Source organism: Notothenia rossii, assembly GCF_949606895.1.
Source record: "Notothenia rossii genome assembly, chromosome: 8".
NCBI classification, from domain to species: domain Eukaryota; kingdom Metazoa; phylum Chordata; class Actinopteri; order Perciformes; family Nototheniidae; genus Notothenia; species Notothenia rossii.
Window position 1 is genome coordinate 76,397,482 of NC_136906.1, and position 20,457 is coordinate 76,417,938.

The following is a 20,457-nucleotide window of genomic DNA, read 5'->3' on the forward strand; positions in this document are numbered from 1 at the left end:
CCCACCTCTGGTATTAAGCTACAAGATGCTCATGCTGACTGAATGGTTTAAACTGAAGATGCTGTGATCTATGTCTCCACTATTCCTAAAATAAATATTCTCTATTTATTTTGATCACATTTCTTTAAAATTCATCCTGACATCTTTGTGATCTTTGTGAACTCTGTGATCTTGAGTTGAATCAGTTTCTGTGGGTTTGTATCTGTCTGGCTGCACATCACGAGTTAGTGTAGAAGGAGCAGAGCTTCAGATGTGAAGTCACCACTTTTTATTGAAGGTGAAGCACGTTGTCTTTAATATTAATCAGAGCTCTGTTCTCTTTCTGTAACTTACTGTTTTTAACCTGTCGGGAGTGTCCACTTTATAAACTTCTACATTCTCTACTCCTCCAGCTATAATCAGATTATTAGAACTTTCATTATTTCAATAAGGAACATTGTTTTCTAAACTTGCATCATGTGTTCTTTATTCAGACTGTGGGACTGCAGTTTGTCAGAGATCAGCTGTGCTGCTCTGATCTCAGCTCTGAAGTCCAACCCCTCCCATCTGAGAGTTCTGGACCTGAGTCTCAACGATCTGCAGGATTCAGTCGTGAAGCTGCTGAGTGATCTTCTGGAGAGTCCAGACTGCAGACTGGAGACTCTCACGTCAGTTCTCCATCTTTTCCTTCTGTGCTGAGATGAATATGTGAGAGTTGTGTTGACTCTGAGCTGCAGACATCAGGCTGATTTGATCCTGATCCGGTTATGGCTAGAAAGGATCCGTCTTGTGTAAAACTCTCGCGAGAGTTTGGCTGAATGTCACGTGGCTAAATGTTTACGTTCGGCAGGCAGCCTTTCAGTTATGATCGTTAACATCAGTGGGCCACAGCAAATGATGGTGAGAAGCTAAACTATGTATTTATTATGTAATTTACAGGGAGTGTGATTGTTGAAATAGGGTGTTAGCGGTCTTGTTGGTGTTCAAAGAAGAATGACAACACTGTAGATCACCAACACTATGGTTTACTTTTTATTCACAGGCGAGGCAAGTCAACGTTGTCGCAGTAAAAGTCCCAAGATAGCTCCTGGTGCAATAAAATGTTCCCTTGCAGTGTTTTACTATTATGTCTGATGTTTCTCTATTAATATTGCTGCTGCATTAATGTGTATGTTGCATCATGTTACTGCTGTAGAAGTGTTTCCGAGCCGCTCCGATTACAACGAGAGTTACAACGAGAACGTGACGTCATATTTACACTATACGGATCCTTACTAGCCATAACCTCCTGATCCTCACTGAGCATCTTAATGCTGAAGTCTATTTTCTTCTTCTGTGGTTTAGTTCATTGACCGTGGCAGAGCAATGTTAAAGAAAAATCATACTCTGCGTAATTCACTCTGAGCCTCTCAAAAACCTGAATTCATCTTATATCCTCCATCATGTTGTTTTAAATAAATAACATTAAAAACACATGAATACAATAATTACATATTTCTATTAAAACTAACAAATATTTTCAGTTTTTGCTGTTTCTAACATTTGTATTAAGCAGAGGTGGGACTAAGTCCGACATGTGCAAGTCATGAGCAAGTCTCAAGTCTTGACCTACAAGTATCAAGCAAGTCCCAAGTCACTGTGGTGAGAGTCAAGTCAAGTCAAGTCAAGTCAAGTCAAGTCAAGTCAAGTCAAGTCAAGTCAAGTCAAGTCATACTAAATTCTGATGAATAAACCCAGTTTCCGCATCAGTTAAAAGACAGTGGTTATGAAAATGGATTCAACCCACACTATGATCTTCATTACATACACAGTTAATCATTTGAAATCTAATTTAGACCGATGACAATCATATTAGATTCATATTAACCCCAGAACTGCAGACAATATAGCTAGGACTCAAAAAGTCTGTTCAAAAAGGCAGAATTCCAGGTAAGAAAATCATATATGGCATTTGCCATTACACATATTTAATTTAAATGTCTGTTAACACTAGAACCGCCAACAGCGTCAGCACCTACATAGATATCATTTTCAAATCATTTAATTTGTTCCTCTTCATAATTTCCTTATAAACTAAGCAGGACGATTTCAAACTCACTTAATTGGGTTAATTTAGAAATGGCTTCAGTTTATCATCATAACAGATCAAAAAGTTCAGATTCATTTTACAATAAATCAAGGAATGATGCACTTCTACAAACAAAAACAACATCATTAAAACATTTAAACAAACTACTAAAAGCAGATGAACTACATTATTCAAAAGTGTACAGTAACTTCTGATAATAACACAGGGGAAATAAACGAGGCATCTCTTTTCCTCTCTCTCTCTCTCTCTCTCTCTCTCTCTCTCTCTCTCTCTCTCTCTCTCTCTCTCTCTCTCTCTCTCTCTCTCTCTCTCCTGACAGCCCGTCAGTATCAGGGTTAGTCAAAATGAATCCCTTGGCGGTTAATTTACCGTTTTGTCTTCCCTTTGCTTAATCGATTTGAAACCAAGTCTAACGTAGCTTAAACTTAACGTTAGCTTTCTAGCGAACACAACACATGCACGCACCTTTCTCTGTGTTTTTTTTTGTAGTGATGAATGAAGTTGGATGTTGTGGTGGTCCTGTCACTGATCTTTATGCTGCAGACCCTGCATACCACTGTTCTCTTCTTATTACCGTCATCGACAAAATAATCCTTGATTCCAAACTTCACTATTTTTGGAGCAAAGCTAGCCGCTGCCATGTTAACTGAGACTCCTGCATTCTAGTGGGTTGCCAGGTTTGCGCGCATGACGCTATAATCACGTTGTTCGACAAAACTAAACGTAATATCTCACTACAAAAACAAACGCAAATATTTCATTTTAAACAGTCGAGTCCTTTCAAGCCATCTGTCTCAAGCTTAAGTCAAGTCTCAAGTCATGAATACCAAGTCAAAGTCAAGTCTTTTATCAATGTTAGTCAAGCAAGTCTCAAGTCAAAAAATATGCCACTCGAGTCAAGTCATGTGACTCGAGTCAAGTCATGTGACTCGAGTCTGACTCGAGTCAAGTCATGTGACTCGAGTCAAGTCATGTGACTCGAGTCCCCACCTCTGGTATTAAGCCACAAGATGCTCATGCTGACTGAATAGTTTAAACTGAAGATGCTGTGATCTATGTCTCCACTATTCCTAAAATAAATATTCTCTATTTATTTTGATCACATTTCTTTAAAATTCATCCTGACATCTTTGTGATCTTTGTGAACTCTGTGATCTTGAGTTGAATCAGTTTCTGTGGGTTTGTATCTGTCTGGCTGCACATCACCAGTTAGTGTAGAAGGAGCAGAGCTTCAGATGTGAAGTCACCACTTTTTATTGAAGGTGAAGCACGTTGTCTTTAATATTAATCAGAGCTCTGTTCTCTTTCTGTAACTTACTGTTTTTAACCTGTCGGGAGTGTCCACTTTATAAACTTCTACATTCTCTACTCCTCCAGCTAGAATCAGATTATTAGAACTTTCATTATTTCAATAAGGAACATTGTTTTCTAAACTTGCATCATGTGTTCTTTATTCAGACTGGATAACTGCAGTTTGTCAGAGATCAGCTGTGCTGCTCTGATCTCAGCTCTGAAGTCCAACCCTTCCCATCTGAGAGATCTGGACCTGAGTCACAACGAGCTGCAGGATTCAGTCGTGAAGCTGCTGAGTGATCTTCTGGAGAGTCCAGACTGCAGACTGGAGACTCTCAGGTCAGTTCTCCATCTTTTACTTCTGTGCTGAGATGAATATGTGAGAGTTGTGTTGACTCTGAGCTGCAGACATCAGGCTGATATGATCCTGATCCTCACTGAGCATCTTAATGCTGAAGTCTAGTTTCTTCTTCTGTGGTTTAGTTCATTGACCGTGGCAGAGCAATGTTAAAGACAAATCATACTCTGCGTAATTCACTCTGAGCCTCTCAAAAACCTGAATTCATCTTATATCCTCCATCATGTTGTTTTAAATAAATAACATTAAAAACACATGAATACAATAATTAAATATTTCTATTAAAACTAACAAATATTTTCAGTTTTTGCTGTTTCTAACATTTGTATTAAGCTACAAGATGCTCATACTCAGGGGTGCACATAACTGGTACGCAGGTACGCATGCGCGGCACAAATCTAAATTGCGTAACGTCCCTTGTGTCACTACGCGCCTTTGCGTACCTCGAAACATCAAAACAAAACACATATTTCATCCACACGTGTTTCTTGTCAACACTCAATGGAGTAAACTACTAGACATGTAAAAAAACACAGACATTAAGCATGCTACGTTGTCGTTTTGCTCCCTGCAAAAAATCTTCGGACTTTCTATGACTGATTGAACTGGAGCTGGGCGAGCCGCGCAGGACATAACCGACGGACCTGTGAGGCTTAGATCACTTGACGACATCGTTGTTCACTGTGTGCACAGACAGGGTTCACTTCGGTAGGAACAACAGAATTGTGCCAAAGCTCTGCCAACTCGCTGCTGTGGGAGACTCCCCTGTGCACACACTGGAGAACTGCGCAAAATCAGCTGATCACAACGTTCACGCTCTGTGGTCAAGCTGCTGCAGTTTTATTTACAACAAAATTGAGTAAAACACTTCAAACTTACTTAGGGTGTTAATGGAAGAGTTTGAAATCAGACAGAGGTGGAAGAAGTAGGTCTTGTGTAGGAATACTCTGTTACAGTAAAAGTCCTGCATTCAAAATATTACTCAAGAAAAATTGGAAAAGTATTATCAAAATAAGTACCAATAGTAAAAGTAGTGATTGTGCAGATTGGTCCATTTCAGAATAATAGATATGATATGTTTTATAATGATTGATCATGAAAGTGTTCTCAAAGCTGCTAAAGGTGCAGCTAGTCTGAATGACTTTGTATACTGCAGGGTAGCTTGTGGATTTACTCCAGGTGGAACTAAAGTCTGATTTAAGATTATATTTCACATCATTCATCCACATCTGTGAAGTAACTAAAGGTGTTAAATACATGTAATGGAGTAATAGTACACAATTTACCTCTGAACTGTCGTGGAGTAGAAGTACAAAGTAGCATCAAAGTCAAGTAAAGTACAAATATCTCAAAAGTGTACTTAAGTACATACTTGAATAAGTGGACTTAGTAACTTCCCACATCTGAAATCAGATATGACTTAAAGTCATGTGATCATTTCTTAGTATTTGATCCTTCAACTCAAAGGAACTCAAAGGAAATGCAAGGACTTCACAGTTTTGGCAACACGTTTTGGAGAAAGCAAATCGGAGGTTTAAAAAGAGACAGGGAGGTGCATCTTCATCATCTAGCATGCAAGAAGTGTAAATAGAGGACAGTGAAGGAGACACTGAGGAGGACCACGCTTCGAGGTGAGTACCAAACGCTGTCTCCTGGTACTCATCTGAGTAACTCACTAAAAAAGTGATGTGCACCCCTGCTCATACTGACTGAATAGTTTAAACTGAAGATGCTGTGATCTATGTCTCCACTATTCCTAAAATAAATATTCTCTATTTATTTTGATCACATTTCTTTAAAATTCATCCTGACATCTTTGTGATCTTTGTGAACTCTGTGATCTTGAGTTGAATCAGTTTCTGTGGGTTTGTATCTGTCTGGCTGCACATCACCAGTTAGTGTAGAAGGAGCAGAGCTTCAGATGTGAAGTCACCACTTTTTATTGAAGGTGAAGCACGTTGTCTTTAATATTAATCAGAGCTCTGTTCTCTTTCTGTAACTTACTGTTTTTAACCTGTCGGGAGTGTCCACTTTATAAACTTCTACATTCTCTACTCCTCCAGCTAGAATCAGATTATTAGAACTTTCATTATTTCAATAAGGAACATTGTTTTCTAAACTTGCATCATGTGTTCTTTATTCAGACTGGATAACTGCAGTTTGTCAGAGATCAGCTGTGCTGCTCTGATCTCAGCTCTGAAGTCCAACCCTTCCCATCTGAGAGATCTGGACCTGAGTCACAACGAGCTGCAGGATTCAGTCGTGAAGCTGCTGAGTGATCTTCTGGAGAGTCCAGACTGCAGACTGGAGACTCTCAGGTCAGTTCTCCATCTTTTACTTCTGTGCTGAGATGAATATGTGAGAGTTGTGTTGACTCTGAGCTGCAGACATCAGGCTGATATGATCCTGATCCTCACTGAGCATCTTAATGCTGAAGTCTAGTTTCTTCTTCTGTGGTTTAGTTCATTGACCGTGGCAGAGCAATGTTAAAGACAAATCATACTCTGCGTAATTCACTCTGAGCCTCTCAAAAACCTGAATTCATCTTATATCCTCCATCATGTTGTTTTAAATAAATAACATTATAAACACATGAATACAATAATTAAATATTTCTATTAAAACTAACAAATATTTTCAGTTTTTGCTGTTTCTAACATTTGTATTAAGCTACAAGATGCTCATACTCAGGGGTGCACATAACTGGTACGCAGGTACGCATGCGCGGCACAAATCTAAATTGCGTAACGTCCCTTGTGTCACTACGCGCCTTTGCGTACCTCGAAACATCAAAACAAAACACATATTTCATCCACACGTGTTTCTTGTCAACACTCAATGGAGTAAACTACTAGACATGTAAAAAAACACAGACATTAAGCATGCTACGTTGTCGTTTTGCTCCCTGCAAAAAATCTTCGGACTTTCTATGACTGATTGAACTGGAGCTGGGCGAGCCGCGCAGGACATAACCGACGGACCTGTGAGGCTTAGATCACTTGACGACATCGTTGTTCACTGTGTGCACAGACAGGGTTCACTTCGGTAGGAACAACAGAATTGTGCCAAAGCTCTGCCAACTCGCTGCTGTGGGAGACTCCCCTGTGCACACACTGGAGAACTGCGCAAAATCAGCTGATCACAACGTTCACGCTCTGTGGTCAAGCTGCTGCAGTTTTATTTACAACAAAATTGAGTAAAACACTTCAAACTTACTTAGGGTGTTAATGGAAGAGTTTGAAATCAGACAGAGGTGGAAGAAGTAGGTCTTGTGTAGGAATACTCTGTTACAGTAAAAGTCCTGCATTCAAAATATTACTCAAGAAAAATTGGAAAAGTATTATCAAAATAAGTACCAATAGTAAAAGTAGTGATTGTGCAGATTGGTCCATTTCAGAATAATAGATATGATATGTTTTATAATGATTGATCATGAAAGTGTTCTCAAAGCTGCTAAAGGTGCAGCTAGTCTGAATGACTTTGTATACTGCAGGGTAGCTTGTGGATTTACTCCAGGTGGAACTAAAGTCTGATTTAAGATTATATTTCACATCATTCATCCACATCTGTGAAGTAACTAAAGGTGTTAAATACATGTAATGGAGTAATAGTACACAATTTACCTCTGAACTGTCGTGGAGTAGAAGTACAAAGTAGCATCAAAGTCAAGTAAAGTACAAATATCTCAAAAGTGTACTTAAGTACATACTTGAATAAGTGGACTTAGTAACTTCCCACATCTGAAATCAGATATGACTTAAAGTCATGTGATCATTTCTTAGTATTTGATCCTTCAACTCAAAGGAACTCAAAGGAAATGCAAGGACTTCACAGTTTTGGCAACACGTTTTGGAGAAAGCAAATCGGAGGTTTAAAAAGAGACAGGGAGGTGCATCTTCATCATCTAGCATGCAAGAAGTGTAAATAGAGGACAGTGAAGGAGACACTGAGGAGGACCACGCTTCGAGGTGAGTACCAAACGCTGTCTCCTGGTACTCATCTGAGTAACTCACTAAAAAAGTGATGTGCACCCCTGCTCATACTGACTGAATAGTTTAAACTGAAGATGCTGTGATCTATGTCTCCACTATTCCTAAAATAAATATTCTCTATTTATTTTGATCACATTTCTTTAAAATTCATCCTGACATCTTTGTGATCTTTGTGAACTCTGTGATCTTGAGTTGAATCAGTTTCTGTGGGTTTGTATCTGTCTGGCTGCACATCACGAGTTAGTGTAGAAGGAGCAGAGCTTCAGATGTGAAGTCACCACTTTTTATTGAAGGTGAAGCACGTTGTCTTTAATATTAATCAGAGCTCTGTTCTCTTTCTGTAACTTACTGTTTTTAACCTGTCGGGAGGGTCCACTTTATAAACTTCTACATTCTCTACTTCTCCAGCTATAATCAGATTATTAGAACTTTCATTATTTCAATCAGGAACATTGTTTTCTAAACTTGCATCATGTGTTCTTTATTCAGCCTGTGGAGCTGCAGGTTGTCAGAGATCAGCTGTGCTGCTCTGGCCTCAGCTCTGAAGTCCAACCCTTCCCATCTGAGAGAGCTGGACCTGAGAGACAACGATCTGCAGGATTCAGATGTGAAGCTGCTGAGAGATCTTCAGGAGAGTCCAGACTGCAGACTGGAGACTCTCAGGTCAGTAAGGGGTCGACTCTCTGCTGGTTCAGCAGGATTGTATCAAACACAGGGAGGTGGATGTGTTCCTCTCACTGGGGAATCTCTCCAGTTCCACCTTCCAGGCGTAGCCTAGCTTAGCACAACAAATCAGTGATGTTACCATTTATCTGCAGTTCCTCCTTTTGTTCATCTCGCGGTTCTTTACTTTCTTTATTATCAAGCAAGATAATACAAGCTGACAATGCAAAGCCACATTTCAGACAGCTGCAACTCATTAACAGACAAATGGGATTTTACAGTTCAAAAGGTAGTCTGTTTGTTTTTCCTATGACGTTTCTTTGTTCCTGGACTAATGCCTAGTTAGGTCTCTCATGCAGCTGAGAGCTGTGGACAGTCAGTCGTAGTGTTTGCAGAGAAGATGTGATGTAAAGCATTCATTTCATTTCAAACCTTTATTTATCCAGATTGTCCCTTGAGATCATAGATCTGTTTTTCAAGAGAGACCTGCAGCAATTAGGTTCCACATGAAACATAAAACAACATAAAACAAGAAAGGATATCATACAACATATTTACAAGCTACATTTACATTCTTATCAACATTTACAAATACCCATAGTTTCAAAGAGCATTTCACTTAGACTTGCTTTAAAAACATTCAGAGGAATAAAATTGCTCAGTTTCAATGTTAGCTGTAGACTGTTCCAAGCAAGTGGAGCTGCGCACATAAAAGCTGTCTTACCTAAGACAGTCCTTGCTCTTGGCACATCTAACAACACTACGTCATGCGATCTCAGACAATAGCTGCTTGCAACTCTCTGTGTTATCAGAGAGCAGATATAATACGGGAGTTTACCCAGCATGGCTTTATAAATAAACGTGTACCAATGACTGAGCCTCTTTACAGTAAGTGATGGCAAACCTGCCTTGGCATACAGGGTACAGTGATGAGTAAGGGCTTTACACTTAGTAACAAATCTCAGTGCGCTGTGATAGGCGGCATCTAACTTGTTCAGGCAATGGGCATGTGCATTCATAAAGACCAGATCACCATAGTCCAGCACAGGTCAAAAGGTCACAGAGCCTTTTCCTGGCTTCAAAAGAGAAACAGGACTTGTTTCTGAAAAAGAAACCTAGCTTCAACCTCAGCTTTTTAAGCAGGTTATTGACCCGAAGTTTAAAAGTGAGACAATCATCAAGCCAGATACCAAGGTATTTATAACAGGTAACCACTTCAAGTATTATTCCTTGCACAGTTACAATATCCAAAACAGGCTCTGGTGTCTTTTTAGCTTTTGAAAAGAGCATTACCTTAGTTTTTTCAACATTGGATCACTCAGGACTGTGAAGCTGACTAACCCAAAGAACAAACACGTATTTGAACTTGATCTATAACTGTTGGATTGTGTTCATCTCTGCAGGATGTGAGGCAAGACGATCACAGCCAAGATGCAGAAGAAATGTGAGTATTGAACCCATATCCTCCAAATATATCCAAACTCTCGTACATGCAATCAAATCATAGGTAATATATGTATCACTTAATGAAATCTGTGCCTCCCATTTATGTCTAACATAGAGTGGCTAACAGGGGCTAACCTGCTCCAACGGCCCAAAACACTTACATTAGGAGAAATGTGCTGAAGCTTCCAATGCAATATAAAAACACAAATGTTCCAAAACACATGCACGGCATTTAGAAAATATTTACCAACTTGAGGAAATATGCGCAGCTTACTGAAAGCCCTACATTAATGAAACGCTGTAAAAGGCAAACGCTGCAAGAAGCTTAAAACAAAACTGAAACGCGGACACTAAAAGGTGTAGATATTATAAAGATAGAGAACAGTATAATGACAGTTTGTCAACATTATAAAGTTGGCAAACTGTCTCTGTTGGTGGCAGAGTCTGTTTCATATTGTTAAGTGTTTTGTCAGTATATCTGAAAGGACAAGGTTAGCTAGCTAGCTTACAGCAGATCTGCAATAATACCTGAAGGAATCATGCGATCACATTGTTCAAATAAACCGATACAACTTACATTCTTTGTTTCCAGTGACAGTTTAACAGATTTAAACGTTTTGCTCAAGAACTGCGTTTAGGTCTGATACAAACAAAGGATGCGTAGAGTATCCCTTGAAAACGGAAATGAAATATAGTGATTGAATCGAATCTGTGTAAACACCAATAGACCAATCAACTTTCTCATTCAAAGTCAACTTTAATTTACATTTTTCTGTGTGTTTGTACAGACAGAGAGATCGAAATAACGTTTGCAACAATCCTGAATACAAAATACAAATTTACAAATATGTATAAATATGTATATCCTCTATATATACAAACAACACATTTACACATATGCACACATTAAGATAAAGCACAACAATCAATATATACAAAATAACAGTTACTTCAATATCTTCATTCTTTAAGCTGCAAAATAACAGCAGCCTTATATGTTTTGCTTCTTATTCACACACTGATGGCAGCGAGCGACCACAGGAACAAATCCTAAAACCCTGAAATGACACTTCCTGTTCCTTCATCTTAAAGTCAAATGTGTATTTGGTTTGACGCCTGAAATAATGTGATTAACAACATTTTAAGAAATGTTAACGTTAGACATACTTTTATCCAATAAATACCACACTTCTGAATGTTGAGGTTTATATGTGTCTGAAGAGCCCAAAACCATATAGAAATAAAACAGATAATTAACTTAAAATAACACTGCAGCTGAGGCACCAGTTATTGAATCTTACGAACTGATACAAGTTCAGACAAGAATCTCCGTTTGTGCATTTATTTTCATGGTCCAATTTCATTAACAAAAGTACAATGAGCAGCTTTCCTATCGATTCCTTTCCTTTAGCCCTTTTGTATGGCTTTCCTTGTGGCTTGTATCACCCTGGTAAAAAACGAGGGTTGCAGTCGAATTGTCCAAAAATCAGTTCCTATCGTCTATTCCTATCCACTATTCCTATCCACTATTCCTCGACCTCTGAGTGTAACGTCACGGGGTTAAGGGATAGTGGATAGGAGGATTCAAAAGGATTTAGGAAAAGAGACTGCTTTGCTTTGAGAATCCGACTGCACTTTCACTATCGATGTATTTATGATGCGCCAGCGGACGTCATAAATGTGCGTCTGCTGCTGTGGGGAAACCACAGTTCTCTACACAGCGGACTACATGGATGTTTAATAAGAACAGCGGACTACTGTAAACGCATCTAGAGACTCTGCACCGTGCTCTGATGCTGTTGTTTTATGCTTTGTGAACGTGGACAACAGAGAAACATATTCTTCATGACCAAGGTTGGAATTGAAATCAAAAAGTGAAGTGAAACTTATGCTCGTCACCCTCCGGTCCACACGTATTAATCCACGTGAATCCCAATACGTATGATGATTGTATGAAAAGATATTAAAATAAATATAATGTATTTACTATAAACGTGTTAGTCCTTAACATCTACCACTGTGTATACCACCATTAAAACATGTTTAAAGTTTAAGAAAACCCCACACAGCTCAGTAAACATTTCATTTCAGTAAAAAAAGTAACGTTCATATTTCTCGTTTTGATTACCATCGTGTTGGACGTTCAAAACAAAGCCGTTTGGCAAGTTACCAAATAAGTTGTAAAATGCTTAATAAGCACCGTAACTTTCATGATATAATTTCTCAGTCACCATCGGTTGTTTCCGTGAACGGCCGAATGTTGTGTCACGGTAAATGTTGCGGCCGCAAGGCATTGTGGGACAGCATGTTCTCCTTTCCTTTCGTAAAGGCCCAGTGTTTCCTAAGCTAAAGGAGGTTATAAAGGACGTTTCAAACCTCCTTTCCTATCATCTAGAGCAGTGGTTCCCAACCTTTTTTGTCTTGTGTACCCCCTGAGCCTTTTGTCATACCATGAGTACCCCCTCACTCATACGTGCTGATGATCCTTCACAAGTAGAACGTAACTGATTATTGAATGAAAATAACTTAATTTCATCTCCTTAATTTGAACATCTAATTCTCAGGCATTTTCTTAATTTTTAACTTAAATCACTCAATAAAAATGAATATGTTGCCTTGAAAATAAATAATATAATCAAATAAATACATCAAAATAATCAACTTATCTTTGCTATATATATCTTGTAACATTTAGGCTTAAACCTGGAGCCCCTTTGAATAAGTCCCCTTTAAACAGGCATTTAAACTTTAATTCGGGAACAAAACACTTAGCAAAATAATATCCAGAATCAGTATAGGCCTAGCAGTTTCTTTTCACCAGTCATGTGAGCTTTAATGAGACACTTGAGCTTGCTTGTCTTTCATAAGCTTTGATAGTTCTGGAGGCAGTGTGGAAACAGCTGTGACCAGGCTGGCCTCCACATCCAGTCTGTTCCTCTGCTTGGTTTTGATGTGTGTTAAAGCTGAGAAGGTCACCTCACACAAATAAGTAGAACCAAATGGCAAAAGTTCAATCGGTGCATGTTTTCCCAGTTCAGGATATTCCTTCTCCACATCACACCAAAACTCAGTCAATGACTTCTCAGCATATGCCATCTTCAGGGTCAGATGATAATTCCATCAGAGGCTCCTGCAGCATTGCTGGAAGGCTGTTGCTGCTCTCACTCACAATGAATGGGTTCCTCACCCAATCCAGTCTTTCTGACTTATTTTCAATGTCCTGAAAATAATGGCTGAAATCAGTGCAGAGTTTGGACAGGTGTGCTTGCACCAGTTTGACCACTGATGGGCATTGAGTAGTGGGAAACAGCTCACGTCTCCCTCATCACATTTCCTCTCCCATAGTTTGAGCTTTTTTGTGAATCCTTGAACTTTGTCATACAATTTCAGGATATGTGACTCCTTGGCCAGAAGTGATAGGTTGAGCTCGTTGAGTTTGGTAAACACATCAGCAAGATATGCCAGACACGCCACCCACTTGTCATCCTCAAGCTGCACAGCAAGAGGATGCAGATGCTCCGTCAAGAACACAAAAACTTCATTGCGAAGTTCATAAAGTCTCAGTAGCGTTTTCCCACGAGACAGCCAGCGCACGTCTGTGTGAAGCAATAGCTGATCGTGCTCTGTGCCTCATGACAAAGAGTTTCAAACAGCCTGTGATTCAATGGCCGAGATTGGATGAAGTTGATCCTCTTCACAGCATCATCCATAACAGCGCTTCAATCAGGGCTCATCCTCTTGCTAGCTAGTGCTTCACGATCAATAATACAATGCATCCATTTCATGTCGGGATTTACCTTTCTTACACGCCCCGTCATCGCAGCTGCTCCATCAGTACAGATGTGGCTGCAGGTTTTCCACTGCAGATCATGTTCTCTGAAGAAGCTGTCGATAACCTGGAACAATTCTTCCCCAGTTCTCTTTCCTGGCAGCGTTTTGCAAAATAAAATATGCTCGTTTATGTCCGACGCATCTTTGTAACGCACGAAGGACAGGAGCTGCGCTTCTCCACTCACGTCTGTCATTTCTTCCAGCTGCAAAGCGAACTGACCGGCTAGTTTTATTTTGTTCACCACTTGTCCAATTATATTAACAGACATATCATTGATCCGACGGGATACAGTGTTATTCGACAGGGGAACTTTCTTGAGTGCTTCGGCTGCTTTCTTGTCTATCATAATTTCGGCCAACGCAGTCGCTGCAGGGAGAATGAGCTCCTCAACAATAGAGTGAGGTTTTTTTTATTTAGCCACAAGCAGGGACACGGCGTAAGATGCCTCGAGTGCTTTCATTGACACATTCGTGGCTTTCATCATTACTGTCTGGCTCGACTTAAATTCCGACAGCTTTCGTCTGTAAAATTCTTCACTTTTATCGACACTTCCCGAGTGTTTGGTGCTCTGGAGTCTCTGTAAATGTGCTGGCTTCATCGCACTATTAGCCAGGACTTCACCGCAAAAGAAGCACTGAGGCTGCGGTGGGTCCGCAGAAGTAGAAATGATTCCAAATAATATATATGTTTCCCTGTACTGCCTTGGTTTCAGTTTGGCCTCTTTCTTACGTTTCTCTGCGGGCTCCTCTTGGCCTGAATCCAGAGCAAGCGGACGTTTCAGCCATTTATCCATAGCGCAGACCTACCAGTATTTTTCTGGCTGCAGGTAAGCAGCTGTTTTCATTGTGGGATTTTGGCGTGGTTGTGCCACAGACTATTGTCTCCCAAGTGAAACTAATCGCGCACTATCATTTTTGACGGGATTATTTTTTTTTTTACTTGTCACCTTGGAATTCCACGTACCCCCTGCAGTTCCCTCGCGTACCAATAGGGGTACGCGTACCCCCGGTTGGGAAACACTGATCTAGAGAATTCTAACAGCTCCTATCATGGCGGCCACTGAGATTCTTCCGGGTCATTTCACTCCGTTAGGAAGGTTCCTAAACTAAAAGGACAATTGGACCGCAGCCCATGAGCCCACTAGTGCTCTACTCCCTCCACCACCTGTCTCCAATATATACAATTACACCCAGCGCCCAAACATGCCTTCAAAATGCCTTTAACTCACTTCAATAACGACACTAAATAATAATACCTTCAATATACACAAAAACAGCAAGAAAATAAATGTTTAACAATTAAATAATATAATGCTCAAAGAGTGTCTTTAAACAGGCGGTTCTAACGAGTGGCTAAATTCATAATAAGGTCATCACGCTGATCACGGAGAAACTCATCTCCTCATTGGCTGTGATGTAAAATCATGTGACTGTGATGTACCGTAATTTTCGGACTATAAGGCTCACCTGAATATAAGCCGCAGCAGCTAAATTGAATGATGTGTACATATATAAGCCGCAGGTGTTTTAATGTTTAATTACCATATGTAAGGGTTCGTGCACAGAGGGGATTGTCGGGAAAGAGATGGCTGTTTGAGGAAGCTCCCATTTATTAACATTTCAACAAACAAGTTGCATATTTGCATAACGTATTCAAGTGTTACCATTGAGTGCAATAGTAGCTACAGAACATGTGCTGTGTAAACTGTACTGTATCACGTAGCGTTTCAGACACACACACTTTTCAACTTTCAAACTTAAACGGTGCGCTCCCAGCGCACGTACCGGCAGTGATCTACAGCAGTGGTTTTCAACCAGTGGTACGTGGACAAACTGTCTCGCTCTCATAATGTCTGTCTGTCTTGCTCTCGTTCTGTCTCTCGTACCACTCTCGGTTCCTCTTTTAGATTTGCGCGCTACCTGTCTCACTCTTTTCCGGCCTCCAGCTTTTCCTGCTGGAGCCCGCCGCTTAAAGGTGGGGGTCCGCGGACCGGCCATAGAGCCCATAGAGTTAAAGGTGGTGGACTGTAACCTGTAAAATCCATAGATTTAGGAGGTCCCCTGGTGCCCGTTAGCTGTAAAAATCCATAGATTAGCCGCATCGTTATATAAGCCAGTTGAAAAATGGGGTAAAAAAGGCGCGGCTTATAGTCCGAAAATTACGGGAGGTCCTTTATAGCCTAATGCTAGCTTTTCACTTGTGTGAAAGAACAGGTATTGGATGAACACAACTCAAAAATAATGTATAAATACCATAGGGTAATCGTTTTTTGACATTTGAATAAGGAAATGTTACATATTATATATTTTAAATAAATAAACCCACCACTGGGAAAGTTGAGGAATATAAACATCTCTCTAAACATCACATTGAACTTTTGTGTAACTTATTACTAATTTCTTAAGAGATCTCTGTTTAAAGTGATTGTTGGTTATATAACAAGAGAATTCTCCCTGTTTATCTTCCAGGTCCATGAGGGAATATCTTCATCTCAACAAATGGCAGTGCGTTCAGCCCCGTAATCCTGCATGAGGTTCAATTTCTGTCCCTCAAATCTTTGGAAACAGTCAGAAGAACGGCTACGGAGAACATGAAGAACAGTTTTCAATTATGAGATGTTTGCGTTAATCACCCCGACTCAATTAATCCCACGTGACCATTTTTCACTCATGTTCCCGGTAATAACACGTTTTCTTCATAAACCTAGTCTAAATAAACTGCAGTGAGTAACATTTCCATGGAGTAAGAAGATATTCTATACCAAGAAGCACATGATGGCGTTTTTCAGTTTTTTTGAACCAGTTCAGACCTGAGACTGTTTTTCTGGTCTCAGGCTCGAAAATGACATTCCCAAAACAAAGGACTATATCTTCACTTCTAAAAGGGGTAAATTAATCATCTTTTTTCTCAAAGCAATGAGAAACCTGTGAGTTGGATGGAGAAGAGTCAGAATCAATATAGATTTTTTCATTTTAAAGTAAATTCAGATTGAACAATGTAAGTGATTGTGTCCGTCCAAAGAAAATAATGACTTACAGTATAGTGAAAACCACCCTTGAATGATGGCATAGTAGACTAAAAGCTTTAGGAATCCAAACTGTAACATATAATAAGTACCCTTTATCAAGATTGATGCAAAACATGTGACATTTGACCTTTTTAGAGAAAAAAAAAAAAACACTTCTTGGGTCATTTGTGTGCATTTTCCATATCTCTGGCCCCCCTTGTTCGATTTTGATGATTGACATCTCTTTCTAACCGTTAGAGCCAATAGAATCGAGGGGGAGTTCCTAAAATCCATCTAAACATTACCCATTGGTGAATGAGTGCTGCACAGCCAGAATGCCCCGGAACATGCCCCCGGAAAAGGAAGCTAATAAGAAATCTCCGTTTTTGAGATAAAAATTGAATGATAGATCATCAGTAATCATTTCAAAGTGACAGACACATTGGATTAACCTATGGATTAACCTTCAGCAGCGTTTTTATCATTTTAATGCCATTGAACACGATAATATATTGTATTACGATAAGTAATAAGGGTATTTTTTTTTATTATTTTTACCTTGAGTTATGTGCTAAGTGCGTTAAAAAAACAATTCTGCTCATTTAGACGCTGCTTGTGAGACTTGTGCTTTGTTTCGGTAAAAATGGTTCATATTGTCAGTTAGCTGAGTTTCTTCCTTTTCAATGGGTATGACACATTAATAGGTTTTTAAATATTAAGAAGCCCTGAGACACAGTTTCGTGAAAAAACACCCCACAGCCCCCTGTATAGGGGCCTCTTGGGCTTATCAGGTTAATAATTGTGTATGCATGCTTTATGTAACATTAAGCTGTCTTTGGCTCTTTTCTGCTGTAACAATGTACATGTCTCCTATATGTGGGACTTATAAAGGTAATCTGATTCTGATCTGAATGTTATTATTGTTATTATCACATGTTTTTAATGTATCTAGTTTTAGATGAATTTATTTGTATTTTTTTCTTTTGTGCTTTTATACCACATTTTGCTGGTTGTGTTTGCTGACACCTGACTCTATGGACGGAGACAACATGAAGCTTTCTCTCCTGAGGGGACTGACAACAACAAATACCCAACTACAACACCCGGGCAGAGATAATACATTTACAATTGTGAATAATGTTTGATATCCTGATGGCAAACCCGTCTTACCTGAATGTTCGTTACTTGGGACGGTCGAAACACACAGGCTCTTCCTCTCTCTGCAGCCTGCTCTTTTCTGTCCTTCAGTGATCCATTGTCAGGGGCGTAGCACAAAACTCTGGGCCCTATACATAAGCTGTCTCTGTGGGCCCCCTTCCACTCTTGATCCATGTTTCTCTTGCAGCTTTTGAAATGTATTTACAAATGATTGAGCCAACAGCTGTACACATAAATCTGTAGCGGTTATTAGTCACTAATGAAATAAAGTGGAACTAAAGTATAAGTAGTAGTAATAGTGGTAACTGCTACAATTGATTGCTTGGAATAACTTCTATATGAGCTCACCTGGTCTCTCATCATCAGGAAATGAGGGATCTGCCGCTGCTCCACTCTCTCTGGCTCTTTCTGAAACTAAGGGCCATGTGTTTTATGATGTTAAGCTTTGCTAGCTCATTGTTATGTCATACGATATATGAATTCATGATACTGATTAATTCATGTTATACAATGTAAATATAGTCCACACTAGAATCCTGCATTCATCTAAACAATAGCTTAAATCATTCTTAAACTGCGTTTGTTGTGTTCAACTTTCTTTTGAAATAAATTTGTTAGTTTGTTTTCCCTCCGTTTGCTTTCTTTTTCTTTCCTTTCTTTCTTTGCTTTTTTGGAAAGCATTAGCTGACACTCTTGTTCTTCTTTTGATTATCTGCGTTTCCCTTCAGGAAGTGCGCCAGGCGCTGAAGCAAATGTTCGTAGTGGTTACCTTGGTTGGTGATTGGCTAATGGTTACACAAGACAAAACATCGTTATGACATCATAAAGTGCCCAAAATCTGATCAGCTCATTTTCAGACAGGTTTTTATAGAAATGGATCAAAAAGAGAGAGAATCTTTGTTCCTGAAACTTTCAGAGTCTCTTTCCACAGAGGGGACACATGTTGAGGTCGAAGAGACAGGAAGAAAAGGGGACACATGTTGATGTAGAAGAGACATGGAGAAGAGGGGACACATGTTGATGTAGAAGAGACATGGAGAAGAGGGGACACATGTTGATGTAGAAGAGACATGAAGAAGAGGGGACACATGTTGATGTCGAAGAGACAGGAAGACGAGGGGACACATGTTGATGTAGAAGAGACATGAAGAAGAGGGGACACATGTTGATGTAGAAGAGACATGGAGAAGAGGGGACACATGTTGATGTAGAAGAGACATGAAGAAGAGAGGACACATGTTGATGTAGAAGAGACTTGAAGAAGAGAGGACACATGTTGATGTAGAAGAGACGTGAAGAAGAGGGGACACATGTTGATGTAGAAGAGACGTGAAGAAGAGGGGACACATGTTGATGTAGAAGAGACATGAAGAAGAGGGGACACATGTTGAGGTCGAAGAGACAGGAAGAAAAGGGGACACATGTTGATGTAGAAGAGACATGGAGAAGAGGGGACACATGTTGATGTAGAAGAGACATGAAGAAGAGGGGACACATGTTGATGTCGAAGAGACAGGAAGAAGAGGGGACACATGTTGATGTAGAAGAGACATGAAGAAGAGGGGACACATGTTGATGTAGAAGAGACATGGAGAAGAGGGGACACATGTTGATGTAGAAGAGACATGAAGAAGAGAGGACACATGTTGATGTAGAAGAGACGTGAAGAAGAGGGGACACATGTTGATGTAGAAGAGACGTGAAGAAGAGGGGACACATGTTGATGTAGAAGAGACATGAAGAAGAGGGGACACATGTTGATGTAGAAAAGACATGAAGAAGAGGGGACACATGTTGATGTAGAAGAGACATGAAGAAGAGGGGACACATGTTGAGGTCGAAGAGACAGGAAGAAAAGGGGACACATGTTGATGTAGAAGAGACATGGAGAAGAGGGGACACATGTTGATGTAGAAGAGACATGAAGAAGAGGGGACACATGGTGATGTAGAAGAGACGTGAGCAAGTGGATTTTACATGATAGGTGACCTTTAAATCCGAAGGCTGAACCATGACCACAGTGACGTTGGGAGGGCTTGTTGCTTGACTTCAGTTCATGCTGGCTCTTGAAAAGCCTCCCAGAGGGCAGACGTTGGTGCTCCTGATGTAAGACATGTGAAGAGTCCGGGGTGATTTAGTCAGACAGTCTGAGGGTTCAGTTAATGCAGCTGTTTAGGAGTTTCCCACAGAGTGACCAACCACCTCCGAGCAGATCCTGAGGAGCCGTACTGCCCCAGCTTTAAGTCGAACTGACAGGCCAGTGAACCAGAATGAGCCTCCGTACTGCAGGACGCTTTCAATGATGGAGAGGAAGATCAAACTGAGCCCTTCCTTCCTGTCTCCTAATGACCTTAGCCTCCTTAATGAGGCCCTATTATGCTTTGTGTTTTTTTTTTCAAGATTCAAGGCTTTTATTGTCATTTGTACATAGCTAAAGTTTAGTTATGACAATGAAATTCTTAGATCCAAGCCTCCTCCAACAGTGCAACACAATAAAACTGATAATAGTTTAAATAAAAAAAATAAAACGTTCTCTTTCCTGTAGTGTGTTATAGGTTTTAGTGCATTGAAATGGTCTGAAAAGGCTAAAATCCCAAAGTTCCCTCCAGAAGGAGTTTCTCTCCAAAACAATAACAAAAT

General features: G+C 39.9%; 1 protein-coding gene across 7 annotated transcripts in view; it reads left to right on the forward strand.

Annotated features, from left to right (window-relative positions):
* Positions 1 to 18,448, forward strand: part of LOC307014260 (NACHT, LRR and PYD domains-containing protein 12-like) — a 39,496-nt gene extending 21,048 nt beyond the window's left edge. For 5 of the 7 annotated variants that reach the window (XM_079642129.1, XM_079642134.1, XM_079642131.1 and 2 more), the window contains 6 exons: positions 474 to 647; positions 3,527 to 3,700; positions 5,864 to 6,037; positions 8,201 to 8,374; positions 9,778 to 9,818; positions 16,121 to 18,448. In XM_079642129.1, coding sequence (XP_079498255.1) covers positions 474 to 647; positions 3,527 to 3,700; positions 5,864 to 6,037; positions 8,201 to 8,374; positions 9,778 to 9,784 — 703 coding nt within the window. In that variant the 3' untranslated portion in view covers positions 9,785 to 9,818; positions 16,121 to 18,448. The remainder of the gene's footprint in view (positions 1 to 473; positions 648 to 3,526; positions 3,701 to 5,863; positions 6,038 to 8,200; positions 8,375 to 9,777; positions 9,819 to 16,120) is intronic. The other 2 variants (XM_079642133.1, XM_079642135.1) reach the window with 2 other exon arrangements.
* Positions 18,449 to 20,457: the final 2,009 nt, after the last annotated feature.